This window comes from Gekko japonicus, unplaced genomic scaffold (assembly GCF_001447785.1).
Source record: "Gekko japonicus isolate JY-2015 unplaced genomic scaffold, Gekko_japonicus_V1.1 scaffold1304, whole genome shotgun sequence".
NCBI lineage: Eukaryota > Metazoa > Chordata > Lepidosauria > Squamata > Gekkonidae > Gekko > Gekko japonicus.
In genome coordinates, this window is record NW_015171543.1 from 191,410 (window position 1) to 214,033 (window position 22,624).

General features: G+C 42.1%; 1 protein-coding gene across 1 annotated transcript in view; it reads left to right on the top strand.

Annotated features, from left to right (window-relative positions):
• Positions 1-22,624, top strand: part of ATP10A (ATPase, class V, type 10A) — a 162,312-nt gene that overhangs the window by 60,248 nt on the left and 79,440 nt on the right. The window contains exons 3-4 of the mRNA XM_015419655.1: positions 5,515-5,719; positions 21,904-21,989. Of these exons, the coding sequence (XP_015275141.1) occupies positions 5,515-5,719; positions 21,904-21,989 (291 nt within the window). The remainder of the gene's footprint in view (positions 1-5,514; positions 5,720-21,903; positions 21,990-22,624) is intronic.

Consider the following 22,624-nt stretch of genomic DNA (forward strand, 5'->3'; position numbering starts at 1 on the left):
TTATTGCTTTCCAAAAAAGAAATGTCCTGGCTGTAACAGTGCAGAAATGAAATTTAGGTATGCTTATGTAGAAGTCCTAGTTGGCTATTTTAATTGTTCTTATTTCTGAAAAAAGTTTGCACATATTTACTTCTTACTCGTCTTTACTCAAAGCCAATTGAGACAGCGTTGCAGTTGAACCCATTGACTTGCTCAACCAGTCAAGATAAAAACAAATGGCTAGGACAGCCATACCTTTAATCCCCTGCCATCCACCAAGTATGTAACATTATCACTGAATCCCCACCACCAAGCCACAAGTTTAAAAATAGGGCATAAAATTGCATTCTATACATAGCAACTTTAAGTAGGTATATTTATCTATGCCCATGATTAGCCAAGTAAGGGGGACACCCTGTGAGGTAGGTGGGGCTGAGAGAGCTCTACTTAATCTAAGTTTGTGACTTAAAAAGTCTAAAACTTCAACACTAGTTGTGTAATTCTGTGCGGTTACTGTAGTTTCAATCAGTAAATTTTAATGGGCTTAGACTGGCATAACTGTGCATAAAATTCACTGTAATGAACTGAAACCAGAATCTCATCTATTATTGCTTTCCAAAAAAGAAATGTCCTGGCTGTAACAGTGCAGAAATGAAATTTAGGTATGCTTATGTAGAAGTCCTAGTTGGCTATTTTAATTGTTCTTATTTCTGAAAAAAGTTTGCACATATTTACTTCTTACTCGTCTTTACTCAAAGCCAATTGAGACAGCGTTGCAGTTGAACCCATTGACTTGCTCAACCAGTCAAGATAAAAACAAATGGCTAGGACAGCCATACCTTTAATCCCCTGCCATCCACCAAGTATGTAACATTATCACTGAATCCCCACCACCAAGCCACAAGTTTAAAAATAGGGCATAAAATTGCATTCTATACATAGCAACTTTAAGTAGGTATATTTATCTATGCCCATGATTAGCCAAGTAAGGGGGACACCCTGTGAGGTAGGTGGGGCTGAGAGAGCTCTTGAGAGAACAGCTCTGGAAGAATTTATGACTGACCCAAGATCATACCAGCAGCTGCATGTGGAGGAGTGGGGAATCAAACCTGGCTCTCCCAGAGTAGAGTCTGCGCTCCTAACCATTATACCAAACTGGCTCTCTTATATTTATTATGAAACATGGAACAAAAAACCCAGATCCAGCATACTTTTTCTGGAAGAACAGAAGAGCTACATAAAGTCAGTCTGGCTCCCAGCACAATGGAAAGTGAATTAGTAACAAAATAGTCTTAACAACTCCTAACCATTATACCAAACTGGCTCTCTTATATTTATTATGAAACATGGAACAAAAAACCCAGATCCAGCATACTTTTTCTGGAAGAACAGAAGAGCTACATAAAGTCAGTCTGGCTCCCAGCACAATGGAAAGTGAATTAGTAACAAAATAGTCTTAACAAGAGGTAAAGAGTTCCAGAATTTGAGAGTGACACAGTGATGAAAGTGGTGGAGGCCTGGCAGCCACTGTAGCGGATACTGCTGCCTAGATGCCACTCTTTGGGTGCGTTCAGACAGGGCATTTACAACGGTATAGGTGCCGGTTGGAATCGGTGTACTTACTGGCTTTCACACGGCGAACATCTGCCTTCCGTCCCTAACCGTTGCAAAGAGCTTTAAACCATTGTATTCTGCCACTAGGTCACCAAGTGGTGGTAACCTGAGTGCAACGGTTGTTGCACGCCATTTTGTTTTTAGGTCGGCGATATGTGCTTGGGCGAAGCTTCGCCCCGGCGTTTGTTTAAAAAAAAAAAAAGGTCCTTAGTTTAAAGTTTTAGAGGAGTCTGGGACCTCAGGGAGGCCACTTTGCTCTTTAAACTTTAAAGGTAAGTCCTCTCTTCAGGGCATGCTTTTCGGGATGGGGTGTTTTGCGCATGTGCGAAGATCGCCATTCTGTGGATGGCTGCCTATGCGCATGCGCAAACTGAGTTAAAAAAAAAAAACGCCGACACCCGCTGTGGGTGAACGGGCATACAGCGATGGGCTCCACAGACAGGAGGTAAGTGCGATCGCGTTTCAGGCAGCATAAACTGCAACGGTTCCAACCGGTAGAGTTTATGCCGGCTGAAACACCCCGTCTGAACGCACCCTTTCATTTCAGAGATTAGTCTGTCAGGTTTGCAGTGGAAACAGAGTGCCAGTGGCAAAAACATGCAAGAATCAGGAGCCTCCCTACTGGGACCACCCTACCTTGCCCTGAATCCAGTTCTTCAATCCTGATATTTGACAGAGGTGCTCAGTATTTCCTCTTACATCTCCATTCTTTATGTAACTGTTGCTGAATAAAAAGTACCCTAGGCCTGGAGTTCCCAAAGGGTGTGCCCCAGCATACCAACAGAAGACTAGAGCAACAGAAATGTGCAGCGGTAAGTGAAAACATCTGTAAACAAGTCTTGCAACATCCAGCTCAAGTGCTCGCACCCCTTCGCTGAAAGAAAGTGTTGTGGCCAACTTCTTGCCTTAACCTCACCACGCTGTGCCTCCCTCCTCCAACTGGCTCTTATGCAGGGCAATCAGGGCCAGTAGCTGGAAAACAAGGCAAAGGCCTGCTGTGGATATGAGAGTTCCAATGTAAAACAGATGCTCCCAAACCTTTCCCTTAAGAGAGTTGATTAGCCAGCTAGGCTAAAATTCTCCAGACCAACATTCTAGAACCACCCATACCCACCCCTTCCTTCCTGATTAAAGGTTTTTTTAAAGTATTTTTTTCTGCCTATATTTTTCCCTATCTACCAATGGTCACTGAAAGATGGTCTTACTTGCTCTGAAAATTCCACTCTGGTAAATGTCCTTCTTTCCCCTCCCCTTTACTTGGCTAATCATGGGCATAGATCCCAGAGCCAAGGCTGTGACCAGTCTTTTTTCCTTGCTTTGCTCAGGCAATAGGCTTCAACAAAGAATGCCTTCTTGACCAATAGGAAGCAAAGATACTTGCTTTGTGAAGTGTGTGCCACCTATTCTAACTCAGCGGAAAAGTGTGATCTGGGAACCCAAAGTCTGGGAAGCTAAATGACATCTGATTGTACTCTAAAGCACAGACTGTGCAGAAACTGTACAGAGACGATGAATTACGTAGCAGATGTGAAGGGTACATAAAAGATCTAAAAATATTCCTTTCCCACACTAGATCTGCGTCTGCATTTTTAGCAGAATGCCCATCGTGACTTTGTGATTTATGCTCAAGTTCGTTTTGATGGTATATTTTTGGCTGCATAGGTTACGTTTCTTAAGCAAGGATATACGCACTTCATCCTTATAAGGAACAATAGTTGTTCAGCTGCTGAGTAAGGAGTCGTAAAGCGATGATTTTATGTTGCAACTCTTTTTAAAAAATCTCTGAAGGCATTTCCTGAGGGTGTTACCAAATTACTTTTGTTTTTTTGAGAAAAAATTGGATGAAAATGCATGGGAGTTATTTCTATTTTTGGATCAATTGCGCTGGTTTTCTGTGTCCTGGGTTATGCTGCAGGCCAAATAGCAGGAAGGAGGTGTACCTTCACAGCCAGATTCCATCTTTACTCAGATGAAGGATAATAATCTGATACTGAAGTTCACATGCAGTGCCGATGTTGCTGATTGAATGATGGCTGTTTTCTAACACTGTGGAGATGAGGGAAAGACTTGGCACGCTGTTTGCTGCTGTTTACCTTGGACTGCTGCTCTGAGATCTCTGAGGGAAAGAACTAAACTGAAATGAGGGTATTCTAAATGACCGTCATACTTCATTTCTTTAGCTGTGTCTTTGAGGCCCAGCACCTGTTTACAACGACACAACAGTATATTCAGAGTTGCGTACTTTGTGCTAAAAAAAAAAAGTTTTTTAAAAAATCTCCATCAAGGTTACTAAGTTCTACACCTGAGCTTGATGCGGTGACTTGTAACTAAATAGTGTTAGGATTCTGGCCTATTTGGATGTATTTTGCTACCTACAGAACACTGAAACTCTGCCTAATTGATGCTGGAAGTCTTATTCAGCCACTGTACAGATTCTAAGGTTCAACAGATCCTGTTTAGACACTTTCAATCCTGTTTTCTCAGCCAGGAACTTTTAAAAAAAATGAAGTGGAGATTCTCAGGAGCTTTTGAAAGTGTTTTCTCTCTCCTCATTTTTCATGGACAAATGCGGTCATGGCACTATGCTGAACCATATTTTTTGGGCCATAATATTGCCTCTATAAATCTGACTGTCAGTATGTATTTTTGCTGCCTTGTGCAGGTGGATTGTTTGAAGTAGGCTGCCTGAATAGGGCATATAGGTTCGTGGATAAACACAGTTCATGATGAAATCTACTTTTCAAAAATAAACTCAGAAAGATGGAAGTGGGCACATAGTTCCCTTGCTAGAATGTGTTCCATGAATCAACTGCTTCATGGAAGAGCCAACCCTGACCTGTAGTCCCTGGTGCTTCAGAAAGCATCTCTTCCAGAGTACAAAGTGAATGAGATGACCAGTAGAAGGATAGGTGAATTTTCCCCTCGGCTCAATTTGAAGTTGGTCTTCGCTAACTGACCTATTCTTTAACATGGAAAATAACTCAATTTTCTAAGCACAATTCAAATTGAGTCAAAGGGGCAATTGTCTTAATGCTAGTTAACTCAGTCACAGTTATTTTTTCCAGGTTCTGAAATGTGAACCCCTTTGGCTCCCAATGACAGTGTGCTATTGTTGCAAGCATAACGAGTCCAAATGCTTCCCCAGATCCCTTCAGACTCTATCACCACCCCTTCCCTCTTACCTGGCAGCAGAGGAAATGGCGGCAAGGAAGATTTTGCTGGTGAAATATGCCACTTGTCCAGCTGCTTGAATACTGCCATTGTCTGAGATACCAAGAATCCTGAGAAATATATTTTCCAGGGAACTGTGTTTCCCAGAGTCCCTGGTGCCTGTAGCGTTCAGGATCCCAACTGGCTTCCTGCATGGCATCTACAAGAGGGGAGGGGTCTGCCAAAACTAGCAAAGTAGAAATAAAAGTTAGCAGTCAAAAAACTGACTGTATTAGTTCACATCAATTAGCACAGTTCAGCATTGCACCTCATTCCACTGCCCTACATCTTTAGGATGTCTGGGGTTCAGTGGTGTGGTGATCACTAAAGTGACAGCTAGCCTCTAGACTTAGCAACCTTATACCCCCTTAGTTCTCTAACTTTTTTTTCTTCCAGCCTCTGTCTTCTCTGTCTGGCCTTCCCTCTGATTCTTACTTCTCAATGTTATTCTAGTCTGCCCCCCAATAGTTCCCCCTCCTATAGTGCCTGCATGAAGTTTTAATCCCAACCAAACTGAGTTTTTCTCACAGAAGCTGAACTGTGCAAATGTTGTAGCTGACAGCTTTGTTCTCTGAGCATGGAAGGATTGTGGACCAGGTGGTGTCAAAGACTTCACTGCCATAAGCACAAAACAGTACAGATTGCCTTTGCTAACTGTGCTGTACTTGGGGAAATGCTGTAATCTGTTTCCTGTGGACGTTTCTTTCTCAGGAGTGAAAAGAAATACACCACCAGATTCTGGAAAGAAATCCAGGTTGGAGACTTTGTTCAGCTACGGTGTAATGAAATCATTCCTGCGGATATATTGCTCCTTTCTTCAAGTGACCCCGACGGTCTGTGTCACATAGAAACTGCTAACCTAGATGGAGAGACCAACTTGAAACAAAGACAAGTTGTAAAAGGATTCTTAGAGCTGGTAAGTCAGAATGCTTTTTTTAATATAAAAGAATGTAAATCAGTCATTTGTTTAAACTATGCAGCCAGTTCAGCATTCCAGTGTTAGATAAATGAAAGAGCATCTGTTTCTTGTAGCAAGATGGATGCTCTAGAGCCATGGTTACTATTAAACCACTGGTGGCTGCTAACAGTTGCATTGAAGTAGTGCTTAAGATTGATGGCAATGTTTCTCATTATTTGTGACAGATAAGTGATAGTCTGTGGTGTTGGCATGCATGTACTTTTTAATTTTAGTATTTCTAAGAGTTTCTGTTCCAGGCTGATGGTTATTATTGTTTAGCCTACAGGACATTTGTGACTGTTTCTGTGTGTAGTTGAACTTTTCATTTTAATCAAACTGCACTGTAATTTTCTCTCTTGCTAAAGATGCACTGGCCTTTGACAACTTGAGCCACTAACTTCAGAGCAGCATTCTTCAAAAGACATGTTGCATATTCAGTTCAACGACAAAGCAGTTTTAGTGTCAGCCGTTCCTGAAAGTTTTCTGAAAACAGATGTCCAGGGTAGGATGGATAACTGGCGGTCAGGATCTGGATCTGGGCCACATTCTACATACTGTCAGTCCAGCCATGATGTTATAAAAAGGAATCTACCCAAATTCCACACTCTATCATCATTATTGTCATGGGGCTTTAGATCTGTCCACCCTCCTTGTCTAGGAAATCATACAAAGGGCTTTTAATTTGTGTTCTAGCTTCTGATAGCTGAAGTACACACTTAATTTCAAATTCAAGGCACGCTTTGCTTGTTGACTTTATAAGTTTGACATTTTAGAATGTGACATACTCTTCAAAAAAAGCCCAACCCTTCCATTTCTGCCTGTCAGTGTCCTGCTACCACCCTGCCTAACAGAATGTGAAGACTTCCTCCACTTTTGTCTCCCTCAGACAGAAGTGGTGTTTTCACCAGCAGAAGGCTTCAAACTTAGCTGGATGAAGAGGTCAGATACAAGCCACTGATCTGGGCATACTTCCTGAGGGGGAGGCAGACTCAGAGTAGGGGCTAGTGCAAAGAGGCATTGGGCACTCTTCTCAGTAAATGAGTTGTTTGTGTTCGCATTTTAATGATTCATTCCTCAGCTTCCTCATGAAGTGTGAAGTGCTTCCGAATCGCTCAGAGCCACCTCATTCAGTAATCACTGAATCAACCACTGATCAACCCAAATGCATTACTCAACATCTGTTGGAAAGCCTGATCTCCGAAGCTAAGCAGGGTCAACTGTGGTTAGTACTTGGATAGGAGACTTCTTTGGAATATCAAGTGGGGGGGGACAGAGGCAGGCTTTATTCAGCCACCTCCAGGCCCTCAGTAGGGGTCAGTCACCAGAGGTCAACATGACTTCCAGGGGCAGACACAAGCACACAGTCACACGCAAAATACCAAAAAGAAAAGAAAGAAAGCTGTAAATTCCCTTTAAAACCAATATTATTCAATAAATACTAGTCAGGAGGTAGTTCTTCAAGAATCACATATCACCATCAAATTGGAGGTTCAGCAAACAAATGACTTCAACTATTTCCAGATGTCCATATTAAGAAAGAGGGGGTGCATTTAATCTCTGTCATTTCTTAAAACTGCAACAAGCTTTTATTTCACGGTCACAGGGTGCACTAAAGAAAATCTAATTAGTTGTGTAAAACCTGGACCCTGTAATGTTATCCTTCTATTCAGATGCACAACTGAATAATTAAGCCTTATTGCGCATTGAATGGAGCTGACAGAAAGTAATATTACCGCTTGCTTTTAAAAGCTATTTAGTTGCTGTGGTTTCAGGCAGGGCACTTGGTGATGGTGAAGAAGACTGGCCACATGGTAGAAGATGATCCGCAGAGCTAGATAATCTTCGTGTTCTGTCCTGGCCGCACTCCTACCCTGAACTATGGTAGTGAACCCCCCCCCCAAAAAAAAAGAATTTTCACACAGTGGCCAACCAGTTGCCCTGGAGGAACAACAGAAACAGGGGCCAAGGCTTCCTCCTGATGTTCTCTCCTAGCATTAGTATTTAGGAATTTACTACCTCTGGATATGGGGGTTCCCTTTTGTCACTTAGGCTAATAGTAGCCATTCTGGATTTTTCCTCCATAAATATGTCTAAATCCATTTATACTCAACAGCCATTGCTATAGAGAAATCTGTCAGGCCCCTTGTACAGCACACCAGAGATCCTCCTCAGAGTATTCACTACTGCTCTGTTTTCACATATTCTACCTGCTCTTTTCTTGTGGCAAGTTTTTTTTTTATTTTGTATGTAAAGAGTCCACCCTATATTAATCGCAAGGCATTGAGGTTTCCTGGAAGATGAATTATAAAATGCCACACCAAACTGCAGGGAAGATACAATTATTGTATTTCTGAGATTTCAAACTCTTCTGCGGATTATGACTATAACTAAGAGGAAACACAAAGAGCCATGTTCCCCTTCTGAAATCCTATCCTGCTCCTCTTCTCTGTCGGTGCCACCTCATATACAGATAGAAACATGGCCTTGCTTCAGGTCTCCATTTCCACCATCTGACCCTAGAATAATTTAACATGGGAGCTCATGCAAATGCTATTTAAATTGAAAACTGGAAAAAAACCCCACAATTTTCAAGTTATCTTCTTTTTTCTACCACAAGATAATTTTGTTCACTTTATAAGAGACTTCCACAGCAATCAGATCAGTATTTGAATAATGGTGTATCATCAGGCAGTGGTATTTTGATTATGGTCACAGAGCTTCGCAAGAAAACAGAAGAGTCTATTGTGCTGTCTTTCCCTTTGTGGAAGTCATGCTTGGCCATACAGCCTATCACAAGTCAAGCAACGGTGTGGTTTTTATAAAATATGAATGGTTTGTCACGGGATCGTATTCATTTCAGTAACATTAGCTTGTTTTAATTAGAAAACTGTAATAGTTAACATTTCCTGTGTGTTTTTAAAAGCTCTTGAAGGACATTTGATGGGGTCCAGCTGACACTTGCTGTATTAGTTAAGAGCCTAGGGGTTATACTGGATCCAGCAATATTGCCAGAGATGCAAGTTAATGCTGCTGCAAAAAAAATGTGTCCTTCCATCTTTATTTAGTCTGGAAGATATTCCCTACCTCGATTCACCCAATGTGGCCACATATATCCATGTCACAGTAACCTCAGTCCTAGAGTATTGTAATGCAGTCGACACTGATTTGCCCTTACAGCCAGAATGCCACAGCTCAGCTACTATAGAAATATTAGAGAACACCAAGGGAAGGCTATCAAAGATTACATTGAGTTGGTGGTCTACAACCCCCCCCCCAAAAAAAAAGTGCTCATGGCATATATATACATCAACATTGAAATACAAAGTCACATTACAGTGGGTGCGCTCTCAGGCGCTGATGTCAAGGTATGCACATAAATAAGCCCAACAGGTCGTTCCTCCTTGCCTAAATGCAATAAAAGTGTCCAAAGACCTCCTGTAGTCATAAATAATGCAGAGGACACCAGTGGGAAATCTCCTGCAACCGAACACCTTTCCCAGGTATATAGACATTTCAGTTTTACTTCTTCTGCTTAAGCGGCTGAATAGTGGAACTCAGTTTCAAAGAGAATTACATAGACTACCAGTTTTTTTAGCTATCTTGAATCCCAAGGTTCTCGATGTCACTTCTGGGTGACACAGGCACATCATGTGGAGGGAGGCCAATCACCGGAAACAAAATCAAATCAAGATGACAGATGAAGGGTCAGCCTCGTTTAAAAACCGCCAACCTCAACAAAAGTCGGGTCAATATATTTTATGTATGTATCTTGCAGTAATTGCTCAGTTTAACAGAGAACCTCTCACCTTTTTGCACAGGGGCAACAGTGGGAGGGTTTCTAGTGTCCTGGCCCCACTGATGGACCTCCTGATGGCACTGGGTATTTTGGCCACTGTATGACAGAGTGTTGGACTGGATGGGCCATTGGCCTGATCCAACATTGGGTTTTCTTATGTTCTTACTTATTTACTGGACGTAAATCTATAGCAGAAAAGGGGCCTTCTGTTGTAATGTGAATCCTTGTTCATTTCTGTTCTTCCTTGATTTTGTTGATTCTTTGGCATGCTTGGACAGGAAGTTTACAGCGCGTTCCTGGGATGTTAATAAATATTGTTGGTGTCCGTAATTGTGTTTCCCATGTTGATACTCAACCAGTGAAAGAAGCCACTGAATCCCTGCACAGTATCCCTGCACAGTTTTAATTTCATAAGCTGTACTGCCAGTTCTCTGGGCTCTGAAGAATTCCATTGGAATATATAAATATTGTGTACTCCCTTGTCTGGTAGCTTTGCAAAGAAGAGATCACTTAAGCAAAGTAATGAAAAAAAAATTACGTGAGTAATTGCAGTTTAAAGATCTGATCTTTTGGAAGCTAGTCAATTTTTAAAGTACTGCTGCTGGGTAACTGAGTTTACAAATCTTTCTTCTTACCCTGCCAATAAACTTTTCTCCCCCCCCCCCCCCCAAGAAATTGAATTTGGAAATCACTGCTGCCTGGCTAACAAGTAGCCTTTATTTCAGTGTATTCATATTTATGTAGGGAATGTTTTAGAAATGGTTTGAGAAATGGTTTCATTTAACGTAAGCAAAACCTACTCAGAGTTCTGAATGTTTTTCTAGTGTGTCCTTAAGATCAAGAGCAGAGCATTAAGTAAGCACAAAAAACAAAAATGCCCAAACTTACAAAGCAAAACCCTGGCAAAAGAACCGTGAATGAAGTGAACATATAGATTCAGTCTGTTGGTCCATCTAGCTTGTTTATTGTCTAATTGCTGGCAGTGACAGGCAGTGGCTTTCGCACCACTAGCAGCCTTTATGCCTGCATGTGGATTTCCAGGAGACATCTGGTTGACCTCTGTAGAAAAGAGGAAGCTGGACTAGATGGCCCTTTGGTCTGGTCTGTTAGGGCTATTCTTATGGTCTTCTTAAGGTCTCAAGCAGAGAAAGGTCCTTTTCAGCATTAGGACCTTTTCCAAGCGCTCTGTCACTGAACCATGGATCCTCCCTTGATTAAGCCACGTTTTTAGCCTGCCTTGTAATGTCTTCTATTGCCTCAGCAGCATTCTGAGATCTGCTTCATATGTGCGTGATAAGATAGCACTCTTCACCCTAGGATTATTTTTCATTTTTCACGAATGGTGGCATTTGTTGAAAAGGATCTCTCCTGTGATAATGAGCACTCATAAAAGATGAAAGAGCGTTACCACATCATGCTAAGCAGAGATATACCATTCTAAGCCCATTGAAATCAATACATGTACAGTGCAATCCTAAGAACACCTTCCTGGAAGTGAACCCCATTGAAAAGACCTAAGTAGAATTCTGAGTAGATTGGTTTAGGATTGCTTTCTTAGGGGGGTAAACCCAGTTTAGCACTGTACTGTTAGAAACATTAATATGTCTCCTCATACTATAAACATACAAAACTATTCTTCAGTTCTACCCTTTCTGGACTTCCATGAGAGTATTTCAAAACTGGGAGAAGTAATCGGAAATGCCTGCATTCTAAATGATAATAGTTCTAATGAGAGTTTGTTGTCAGTGGTCTATATAAAAATGACAATGGGACACTGAAAAGAAATAGGTTTTAAGTACCTTGCTCTTTGGAGACAGATCTATGTGAGTGCATTTGAAGCAAATACTTACCCAAATGATCTTACTCATCTATCGGAGACTGTTCTGCATACATGATGGAAAAGGCATTGTGGAATAGGCAGCACTGGCTTTGATGGACCAATAGTCTGTGTTAGTTAATGTGCTTATGTGAATAATAAAAGCCAACAGTGGGGATTGGCTTTGCTGTCATATTTAGCATTAGGTTTCATCATGAAGGAGTGGGCAATTGACATCAGGTGCAATATTGAAATTGTTAAAACATTTAGCTTTGTGAAGGGCTGTCTTCAGACACATGTGATATATCTGCTTAAAAACAAGTCTGCATTGCTTTGGAAGGTTTTACCTGGGGCTATGTATGCATTTAGAGATGAAATCCAGATTCATTGCCAAGAAAAGCTCTGTAACCTGGAAAGTTAAGAAAAGGTGCAGAGTTGTGCTTACTTTGCTTAATTTATCCTACTTGCCATAGAGAGATGAAAAGAGCTGAGCAGGGTACTGAAGTGTATCGCCAGGGAATCCTGCTCATCACCCCCACCCCCAGCTTCTGAGGCTTCACCAGGCCTTACCTGTATGTTTCAAATGATGTCTGTAACCCATAAGGGTTAGCAACTGGGAAATGAATGTCTCTCAAGTTGGGACCGCTGCACGGCATACCAGATTTCATGCTTATGCAGTACAGACCATACAAACAGGTGGGATGCACAAGAAGCTTGACTTGGAGGTATCAGAAATTAAAAGCTTGGAGGATGGTTTTTTAATGGGTCTGACACTTCATATTGCATAACAAAAAAAAGTTAATATAGTAAAACCGTGATATATCAAATTAGGAATTTTAAGAAGTCCCATGTCCCTAAAAAGTATATGTGAAATCATTACTGAAGCCCCCACTTAAAGAAAGAAAAGGTGTGGGCTGTAAGCTGAAGTCAGTGAATAAAGGGGTGGGTTTTTTTGTTCTTTTGACTGCTTATTTCTTTTCAACCCCTGTTTCATTTTCCAGTGATGAATCCAGTTTGGCAATATGTGAGGGATGACTCAGTGTGCTAATATAACTTTCACTTATGTGGAATTTTATGTAACCTTTCTTAGACTGCCTCCAAAATTAAATAAAAAGAAGTGAACAGAGAGAGACTTAAATATAAAATAACTGCAAATGTGTTATAATTGACCACAGTCATGTGCATATTGTTATTGTTTATTAAAAACATTTGTTGTTCTAAATAAAAGACAGTGTGAAAATTAGTCTGTGTCTTTATGATCCGTAAATGTTACGGTGATCTCTCTTAATGAGAAGATGCCTCTGAGAGATCTGTTAGGAGTGTGGTCTCTTATGAGAAAGTCATTTTTGGGCTATTAGAATCAGGATCTTAACAAGAAATTCTGTTGTTAGTTATACCATGGGTAATAGCTCCCAGTATTTTATTTGATGGGAAATTCCCCCCCCCCCAAAAGAACTGTATTTCCAAAATAAAATTTCAGCGATCTTAAGGCTTGACTAAATTCAGTGTAATTCTTGGTGTGTGGGGGGGGGTCCCCTAACGAAGAGTAAGGGGTAGGTTTAGGATTGGTTTTTGGAATAAATGAAATAAACACTTGGCTGCTCAGAGAATTTGAGAATAAATGCTAATGAGTAACAGAGCACAGAGGAATGTGACCGAGATATTTATAGGGTGCAAGGCAGGGAATATGTTCAAAGGAGAGTTGTTTGGACAAGGCAGATTGTGAACCAGTTGTGTGAGCAGAATCAAAATATTGTCGTGTACTTTTATGCATCGATGGCATTTCCCTAAGTGGAGGAACTTCAACAGGGAAATTCTGTTTTATAACAGAAGTGTTTGAGAGGGCAGAGTGCTCTGCATTAGCCTCTCTCTTACCCTGAGACCACCAAAATGGTTTTAAGCTGCTGGAGGTCTGTGATTTATTTTTGCCAGGGGAAAGGATGTGGCTCAGAAGTAGAGCATTTGCTTCATACCTGGAAGATCCCAGGTTCAATCCTTGGTGTGTCCAGTTAAAAGGAACAGGTTTTAGACCTCTTCATATGAACACACATGAAGCTACCTTAGACTGCCTTAGACTTAGACCTTGGTCCATCAAGTTCAGTATTGTCTACTCAGACTGGCAGTGGCTCTCCAGAGTCTCGGGTCTTTCTCATCACCTACTATGAGATCATTTTAATTGGCATTGCCAGGGATTGAAACTGTAAACTTGTGCATGTAAATCAGAGGCTCTTGCAGGGTGCTGCTAGCCATCACAGTAGACTATACTGGTCCTGATAGACCAAGGATCTCACTCAGGATAAGGCAAGGAGGGTAAGCAAAGAGGCTCAGGTGAAGCAAAAAAGTGTTCCCACCTATGGAAGTCAGGATATGAAGACTCCTCAAGAAGCAGGCACACATTGGGCCCAGGGAATTGTTGGAGGACCCGTGATGATGATGCTTTGTGGAAGTCAAGCGGGGTCGGGGGTGGGCAGTATCTGCATGAGAGTCCTCCTGTGGTTCCATGGTAGAAGAAAGGCAGAATATAAATGTCAGAAATAAAATAAATAACCCCCTTACCTTTTCACACACGTGTCACTAGGGCATATTCATTTTATTTGGTAGACTATTGTGCTTATTTATTCAATAAATTTTGTGTCTATTCAAATATGTGGATCTCTGAGAGTCTCCCTCCCCCACCCTGTGACAAGGTCATGGCTGTGTGTCATGTGTTTATGCAAAGTGGCGGGCATGGCAGGGGTAGAACACCAGAAACATGGCCTGATTCCACCCACCCAGAGCCCTGCTGTGCCTTTATCTAGTGTTCTATGAGCTGGAAGGAGTCCTATCAGGAGATGGGGATGATCCCCCTGTCAGGCCTTGTCTCAACAGCTGAGAAAGAGAGAGGGAGGGAAGCTGGTGATATAGTGCCTGTATCCACCAATAATGACATCACCAGGCCGTTGGGCTACTTACCAGATACCTATCCGCAGAAGGCAGCCCTCTTTCATTTGAGAGCTGTTCTCTCCTCCCTCTGCTCCCTGATGTGGGCTGCCCGTAGACCCAGCACTACCCTGTCTGTGCTCTACAAGAGGAGAAGGGGATCACGCCATGCAATCCCAATTCCAATCCCAGATGCTTTGAACTTCCTAATATGCCTATAAAGGTCAGAGCAATCACTTTATGCTCCCCTCTTCCCAGATAGCAGCCAGCCATAAAGCAGTTCTTTTGAATACTCGTGCACAAGATTTCCTGAAGAAACTTTGGAATCGGTCCAAATACACGCTCAAACTTGCTGATGGCATGCAAAGTTGCACCCCGATCAGCAGTCTCTACAGAGAGATCTCTTCAGAGAGATGGTTACAAGGCAATTCCTAAATACAATTGGGCTGCTTAAATCCCAACAAAGTCAATGGGATTTCGACAGCCCAGCAGAGTGCGATACTGCTGCCGCCACAAGATTAAAAAAGAAAATGTTGTGATGCTTTTCTTTTTCTATCCTACGGGGAAATAAGGATGTAAATATTTTCTACCAGTATCGGTTCGAGTTTTCAAAATACTATAAATCATTGTTACAAAACCTGACTGGAGCAAACAGGGACATACATCAGTCCAGCCTCTCTTCGCAGGCTGGCTGACAAAATATTTCCAGCTCACATAAAACATTCCATAAGCAATTACTGAGGGTGTGGCTGCCTGGCCGCTTGCTCTGTAACACTGGAAACACATTGATCCCTTTTTTTTTCCACGGTGTTTCATCTGTTAGGCAAAGAAAGCTGGAAATGTTTGCTGTAAGTTGAGTAGAAGGAGAGTTGCCTAGCATTTAGAAAGCGGTTGGTATGGCACCAAGACTCATCTATTCCCAGGTCTTGCCTTTATAAACCACTGCCCTGTTGCTGCAGCTACATGAGAAAAGTAATGTATAATCCAGGCAATCCACATCACTGCTCAGTTCCCGCAGGTCCCGATCGTGTCATTAGACCCCCTTTTTGAGAGAGGAAAATAATGACTGGGGAATACGGACAGTCAGTGTGGACCACCACTGTTAATACATGATTTCCCTGCTACGGGTGAGATGGCGGGACTATTTTCTGTGGGGTGTTCTGAAACCAGGACTGGGTTTTCCTTTGCTTCTTATCATTCTCAGCTGCAACGTTTAGCCTCCCAAAGCTGTGTGTAGGTCCAAACAACCCAACTGAAGCTTCCAGTGTGTCTCAGATTCCTTGCTTGCAGAATTTGCAGTGAAGTGAAGGCAAATCAAAGGGCCACGATGGCTCAGAGGTTAAGATGCTGAGCTGCAGACCAGAAGGTCTGTAGTCCAGCAGTTTGAGACCATAGTGCCACGTGAGGGAGTGAGCTCCCGTCTCTGGCCCCAACTCCTGCCAACCTAGCAGTTTGAAAGCAAGAAATTGCAAGTAGATAAATAGGTACCACTTCACACTTGATCTTAGCCAAAAGGCCGAGAAGCAATAATAGGTGCCACTTCAGTGCGAAGGTAACAGCGTTCCGTGTGCATCAATGTCTAGTCATACCGGCCACATGACCACAGAAACGTCTTCGGACAGTGCTGGCTTGGAAACAGAGATGAGCACACCGCCCTCTAGAGTTGGATTCGGCTGGCTTTCAAGCAAGGGAAACCTTTACCTTTAAAGGCAAATCAACCAAGCATTTTAGGGCAAAAGGCACGATAATGATCGTTCCCATTAACACATGTTACCTTCTGATTTCTTTCCTGAAAATATCTTATGGCCTCATTTTGCGTGCCCCTGCCCTAAAGCATCAGTTCCTTGGATGCAGCACCAGAGTACCACCTCTGGGAGAAGCAACCTGCTTATGGATGCCATCTGACTTTTTGTCACCCTGCTGCTCTGTATGAAGGTCACTGTTGCTGCCATGTTGCAGAATGGGTGCTCAGCATCGTAGGCCACTTGCTGATCCTTCAGAGCCTCAGTGTGGTGCATATATGTGCCTTTATTTGTTATCTTACCTCTCCAGAAAGCTTACCTGAGACAGCTAACTACAGAAAGGATAACAAAAGCCACCAAGATTGATGGGAGGGGGCCAAAAGCCACCAGACCTGCACTACTCCTGTAAATGTCATCTAGGGACTGTGTTCCTTTCCACTCTACCAATGAAGCACAGATGAGGTTTTTCAGGGCTGTGTGGACAAAGGGGTACATGAAAGATACGATAAATCATCACAGAAAGATAATTTGTTCAGAAAAAAGAATGTTGTGTTCAGAAACCATTTTTATCACAGAAAGATAATTTGTTCAGAAAAAGAATGATGTGTTCAGAAACCATTTTTTTTTAAAGAAAAGAAAATAGCAACTATTTGGGGCCGCATTCCCACTAACGACACCTTTTAAAATGCTACTAATACACGAGAACGTGGACACAGCAGGGTTCTTCTTGCTGAAGCACAGTGACAAATATAAAGAACAGCATCACTCTGATCAGTGTGAACTTATCTTTGTGCTTGCGAAGCAAGGGGGGTCAGTGTGTTTGCTCACTCCTTGATTAATGAGAATTTCCCTGTCAACAGTGTCAGCATCTGCAGTAGAATGGTATGCAGGGGCGCTTTCATATCACAGCGAAAGGATGAAGGTGGAAATCAGATTTCAATGGTTGATGCTTGGGAAGGAGGGGAGGAATTGCCCTTTCTTTCCTGGACCATGCTTGTAACTGTAGCTGCTTGAAGGGCCACCATTTTCAGGAAACTGTAGCAGATCAGATGTTCACAAACAAAAGAATTGAAAGAAGGCATGGGGCATCAGATGAGCTGATGCAAGACATTTATGAAGTGGACTGAATTAAAAAAAATAATGTACCCTTTGCGGGCCCTGACTTGAATGGCCCATGCTAGCTTGATCTCATCAGATCTTGGAAGATCAGTAGGGTTGGCCCTAAATACTTGTATGGGAGACCGCCAAGGACATCCAGGGTCACAAGCAATGACAAGCCACACCTGTTTGTCTCTTGCCTTGAAAACCCCTCTGGTAGGTCACCATAAGTTGACTGCTACTTGGCGGCATTTTTTACCTGCTTTCTCCAATTTGCAGTGCTGAATCCAAGAAAATTACTTCCTTCAGGCCTAGTTAGTTTTATTCTGTAGGGAATACTTTGTCCCCTAGACAGCAAACTGATATAGATACATATGTAAGTGATTTGCCCTTTGTCGGCATAGGCTCCCGGGAGGAAGGAAATGTGGTTCATAAACTTACAACTGGCGTAGAACTTAATATATCTACCCACTGCTAGGATCAGACTCTGTTTGCTGAGTTCAGCAGCCGCAAGGAGCTTTTGTTTGATTAGCTTGGCTTTCAGCACAAGGACTCTCTGCTGTCTCTAGGATTTTTTCCTGAACATTTGTCAAAGGTATTAAGACATTACTTTTTGTCTTCTGAAAAAAAAAGTGTTGTAGGAAAACTAAGATGAGATAAAGCCCCGGTGACTAGTTCAGAGGCTGTCATGCCCTGCAGTGGGAGAATGAGCTAAAAATGTCTCTGTTTCCCGTGTGTTTGGTGCCCATTCAGAACTTGGATTAAAGCAGACAAAGCTAGTTTGAATTGCTCTATTCACTGCGCAAAATAAAGTTATGTATAAATATTATCCTAGGGCAAATGGTGTTACAAAAAAGCAGTACCCTACCTGGCCAGGCAGAAATACAATACATTCAGATTTCTGACAGGTATTTTAGAGCATGCATGGAAATATTTCTTCAGCAATATTAATTGATATGTTAATGCAGTGAAGGCAGCCTGAATAGCCCACTTTTGCCTGGGCTCATCCCAGTTTGTGATCTAAGCAGGGATGGCCATGATCAGGACTTGGATGGGAGACCACCAAGGAAGATAGGGGTTGCTGTGCAGAGGAAGGCAATGGCAGAATACTTGTGCGCCCTCTTGCCTGCAGCACTCTGTGGAAGGAGTCGCCACAAGTTGGTTGCAACTCAGTGGGCACATTCTTTAATGCAGAGGGCTGAAATAGTGAAAGTAGTTATGGCTGGGATGCCAGTTTAGCAAATAACCATGTCACACCACAGGATCTGGATTAAAGTCCTTCGGCACCCATAAGTGCTCTCTGAGGGTTTGAGTGAGTAACCACTATTTGAGCTCTATTGATCATCTATAAAATGAGAATATTAATATACAAGATGATTCTGAGAACACCTGTAACGTACTTCGCGCATTCTAGTCTGATCTTAGAAAACACACTATAATCAAACGTGTCTTGTGGTGTTTACCCGCTTTATTCTCTGCCAGTCAAGAGAGATGAAACGACTCACACAAATAGGTTCAGCATGGACACTATACTCGTCTTTGGAATCCTGTGTACATTGATGGTGTTGTAATAAGCACGATATGAATTTTAAAAAGCTTTCCTACCTGCTTTTATCCATTTGCCTTGTTACAAATTGAATGAGATGTTTAAGTTGAAATCATATTTCACATTCTTCACCTATGTAGTTTTGAACTTTTTATTGCTCTGCTGATACCATGAACTGATGCTTAATCAGGATCTGTTAGTTCCTGCCAGTGTTCATACAGTCTTGCACAGAGAAATATCAAACATAAGCAGGATTTGCCCAACTATCGCAGTCAGCGAATGGTGTTATTTCAGAAATCATGTCATCCCCTCTCTCTGTGAGCACAAGCTGGTGTGGGGTTGGATACAGACAACAAATAATCAGCATGAGAATCTACACCTCCCACACAATATTATCAGTCTCGCTCGCCTGTCACAGTTATTTCCTTCTAATGTTCAAGAAACTCAGGATAGTAAGCAAAAGCGCACAGAATCTCATGCAGAAGTAACACAGTGCCCCACATACCAGTGTTGTACTTGGAGGAGGTCGGGAATGATGGGTTGGATCCCATCAATGATTTCACATGCACAAGGGGGGGTGGGTAACCAGTTCCCAACTCCCATGACCAATGTTCCCTCTAAGCTGTGGAGTCTTGTGAGCAAGAATTCTTCTTTGTGAGCTACTGGCATTAAAGTTGTCAGCGGGCAATTTGACTACTGCATAAATTAGTTTGATCTGGAGCCATCCTTCCCGAGCTAGGACAAAAATGTGTGAGCTGGAGGCTGAAAAACTGTGAGCTAGTTCTCAATAACTCAGCTTAGAGGGAACACTGCCCGTGACCCATCTACAGGTCTCCCTTCATGACACCCCTAAGGGTCCCCTGTACCCCAGGAGCAGCATGGGGGGCATTTGGGGCCGCAACAGGAGAGGCAATGCAGAGAAGTCATGTTCTACTAATAGAAATCCTTCAATTCGTAGAGATTTTTGGCGAGATACAAGGTATAATTTTCCTTCAGTAGAAGCACAACCTTCCAGGTAAATTTGAGGACTGTGTGCAACAAAGGTGAAACAGTTCTGTGTTTACTAAAGCCCTGAATTAGCATGACAGTTAAGGAAAGAAAGGAGCATTTAAACTTCTATGGCTAAACAAAATAGTTTTATTTACCTTGCTCTGTACAGTAGTGTGTCAGTGTGCAGCATGTATGAAGATAGTGCAAGTGCCAGCTTGAGCCTAATTAGTTAGAGAATCAAGAAGAACTTTAAATGTTAATTAGGAAAGAAGCATCCTACTGTATGTGACTAATTTACTGTACAGGATTAATTTATTTTAGCTAGCATGAAGCAATTAAGAGCTTCTGATTATATGTTCAGAAGGCTTTTATTAACATTCTCCTAATTGACAATGTATTGATTTATATAGTCCCAGATGGCCATGTGGCTTTGCTTTAACTTGAAACATTTGAAGACTGCTAATGGTAATTTTAATATTTTCAGCCTGCCCATACAAGGTGTCTTTTTCCCCCTTCTTCAGAAAACCCAAATATACTTGCTCTTGGAAGTGAATTTATCACAGGAAGAGAATGAGATTTGTTTTTATATCTGCAGGCTGCTTCGTATGTTTCAACAGAACAGGGTGCACATTAAAAAGTTAGCATGTTCTTGCTTTTACCTTGTAGAGTAGGAAGTGGCTGCGCATCATTTGATCTCTTTTTCCGCACAGCAGAAACAAACTGTGGGGAACCACAGCTGAATCTGAAAGTGTGGTTTCCATGGTGAATCGTGTTTAAAATTGCAACTACGTCACAGAAGTAGGTAAAAAGGCTAAATTTTTAACACGTTGCCACTTCTAATGTAAATTGGCCCCAACAGAAATTAAAGTCCTTCAGAGAGTAATCCCAAATACGTCGCTTTATATTGTATTTTAGAGTAGTATTTTATTATTATATGTGCATATTTTAATGGGAGAGATATATAAAGAAATGTTTTTGCTTTACCAAAATCCCATGGAATCACTGACTGAAGAGTATATTTAGTGTGGTGTACTGTGCAAAAAAAAGGTTTTAAAAAAATAGGAATCAGTAGAACCATCTCCAAGATCCAATTAGTGATCAGTCCGGGAAAATCAGATTGAGCTCTCAGATGTCCAGTAATTAATCTATATTTTCCCAGGTTAAATTCTTAGACTGTGTAGGTCTAATGCTGGTATCACTCAGTAAGGGTCTTTAAGGGGCTACATGCAGGGTTGCCATGTGGATGGTTTTCCACTGGTCTAGTTGGGTTGTCACCCTTCTGACTAAATGCCAGATTTGGGGAGGGGGTTGAGCGGTGGCTCAAGTGGTTAGGACACTGAAGTGCAGGCTGTGGAAGGTCGGTAGTTCAGCAGTTTGAGACCCGAGTGCCGCATGACGGAGTGAGCTCCCGTCTCTAGTTCCAGCTCCTGCCAACCTAGCAGTTCGAAAGCAAAAAATTGCAAGTAGATAAATAGGTACCACTTCAGTGGGAAGGTAACAGCGTTCCGTGTGCCTTGGTGTTTAGTCATTCCGGCCACATGACCACGGAAATGTCTTCGGACAGCGCTGGCTCTTCGGCTTTGAAACGGAGATGAGCACCGCAACCCTAGAGTCGGATTCGACTGGCTTTCGAGCAAGGGAACCTTTACCTTTATACTGAAGAATCTTTATTCATCCATTTATCCATTTGTTCATTCATTTGTTGCTCATTGATTATTTCCTTCATGGTTAGAACAACACTCATCATTTTGATTGAGATAGGAGCTTCCTCTTTAGTCTTATCTGAAATCATCTTTGCTTTTCTGATAATGAAGGAAATAAGTGGGCAGGTGGATAGGTGAACCTTCTCTTTCCCACTCCCTCCCCTCTCAGTTTATCCCTTGGTCCTACTTTGGCACTGCAGCTAATATTTACCCTCTGGGAAGTACCGCAGAGGAGAAGGGAGCAAGTATGCATGTAGGAAGACTACGGAATGGAGGGAGATATCCAGACCTATCCAAGTGCCTAATGAAATTATTGTGTGCCCAGTGGGGCCTAGAGTTGGGTACAAGCCCCTTTGCCTTTTTGGCATCCATTTTAGTCTGTGGAGTTCACCTGAGCCCCCAAATTGTTCTGAAAAACACTTACTCCCAAATTGCTGTTCACAAAGTGCTCGCCATTAATAAAAAGAAATTATAATGATTGTGGATGTTAAGATTTCTCCCAATTGCATAATACTTTTTTTTTCTATTTTAGGACTCTGAATTTGACCCATTAAAGTTTACTAGTATCATTGAGTGCGAGGAGCCAAATAATGACTTAAGTAGGTTTCGAGGCTTCATGTGAGTATATTCTACTATTTCATCTGTTGTGCTTATCTTGTTTCTAGTCAGTCTGATTTCAAGCAATGATTACCAACATTACCAAGTTTATTTCCTGTATTTACTTTGAGGGCCTGAAGCACTGGCATCGTTATCCCTAAGCAGTGAATCACCCTGAATGGGAACTTTGAAGCTGCTGCTTTCATCCAGAAATCAGTTTTAAAGTTACTGTGTGGCACTTTTAATATTGTTCCACCAGTCTGGTTCCATTTTCTACTCATCCCATTGTGCCTATAAAATCCTTCTTCCCAACACAGCTTACTCATTTATGGAATACAGTTACACAGTTCTTCCGGTCTAGCTGGCCCTTCATACGGAACACACAGCATTTCTGAAAATGCTACCTTGGAGATCCTGACCTTCAATATCTTCCCTCGCAGCTGAGGTTTCTTCTTCCAGGACCTCTTGGCTATACTTCTCAGTGTCACAGGTGCCAGTGTGAACCATGAACACTAACTCCTCCCCAGCACAGATTTATTTACCTTGTGCGTCGTGTCTGCATGCTGTGCACCAGACAGGCAAATCACCGTGTAGTCAAAAAACCCATCACAAACGCTTTTCTCTACAAGATCAGCATAAGAAGAGATTGATTCATA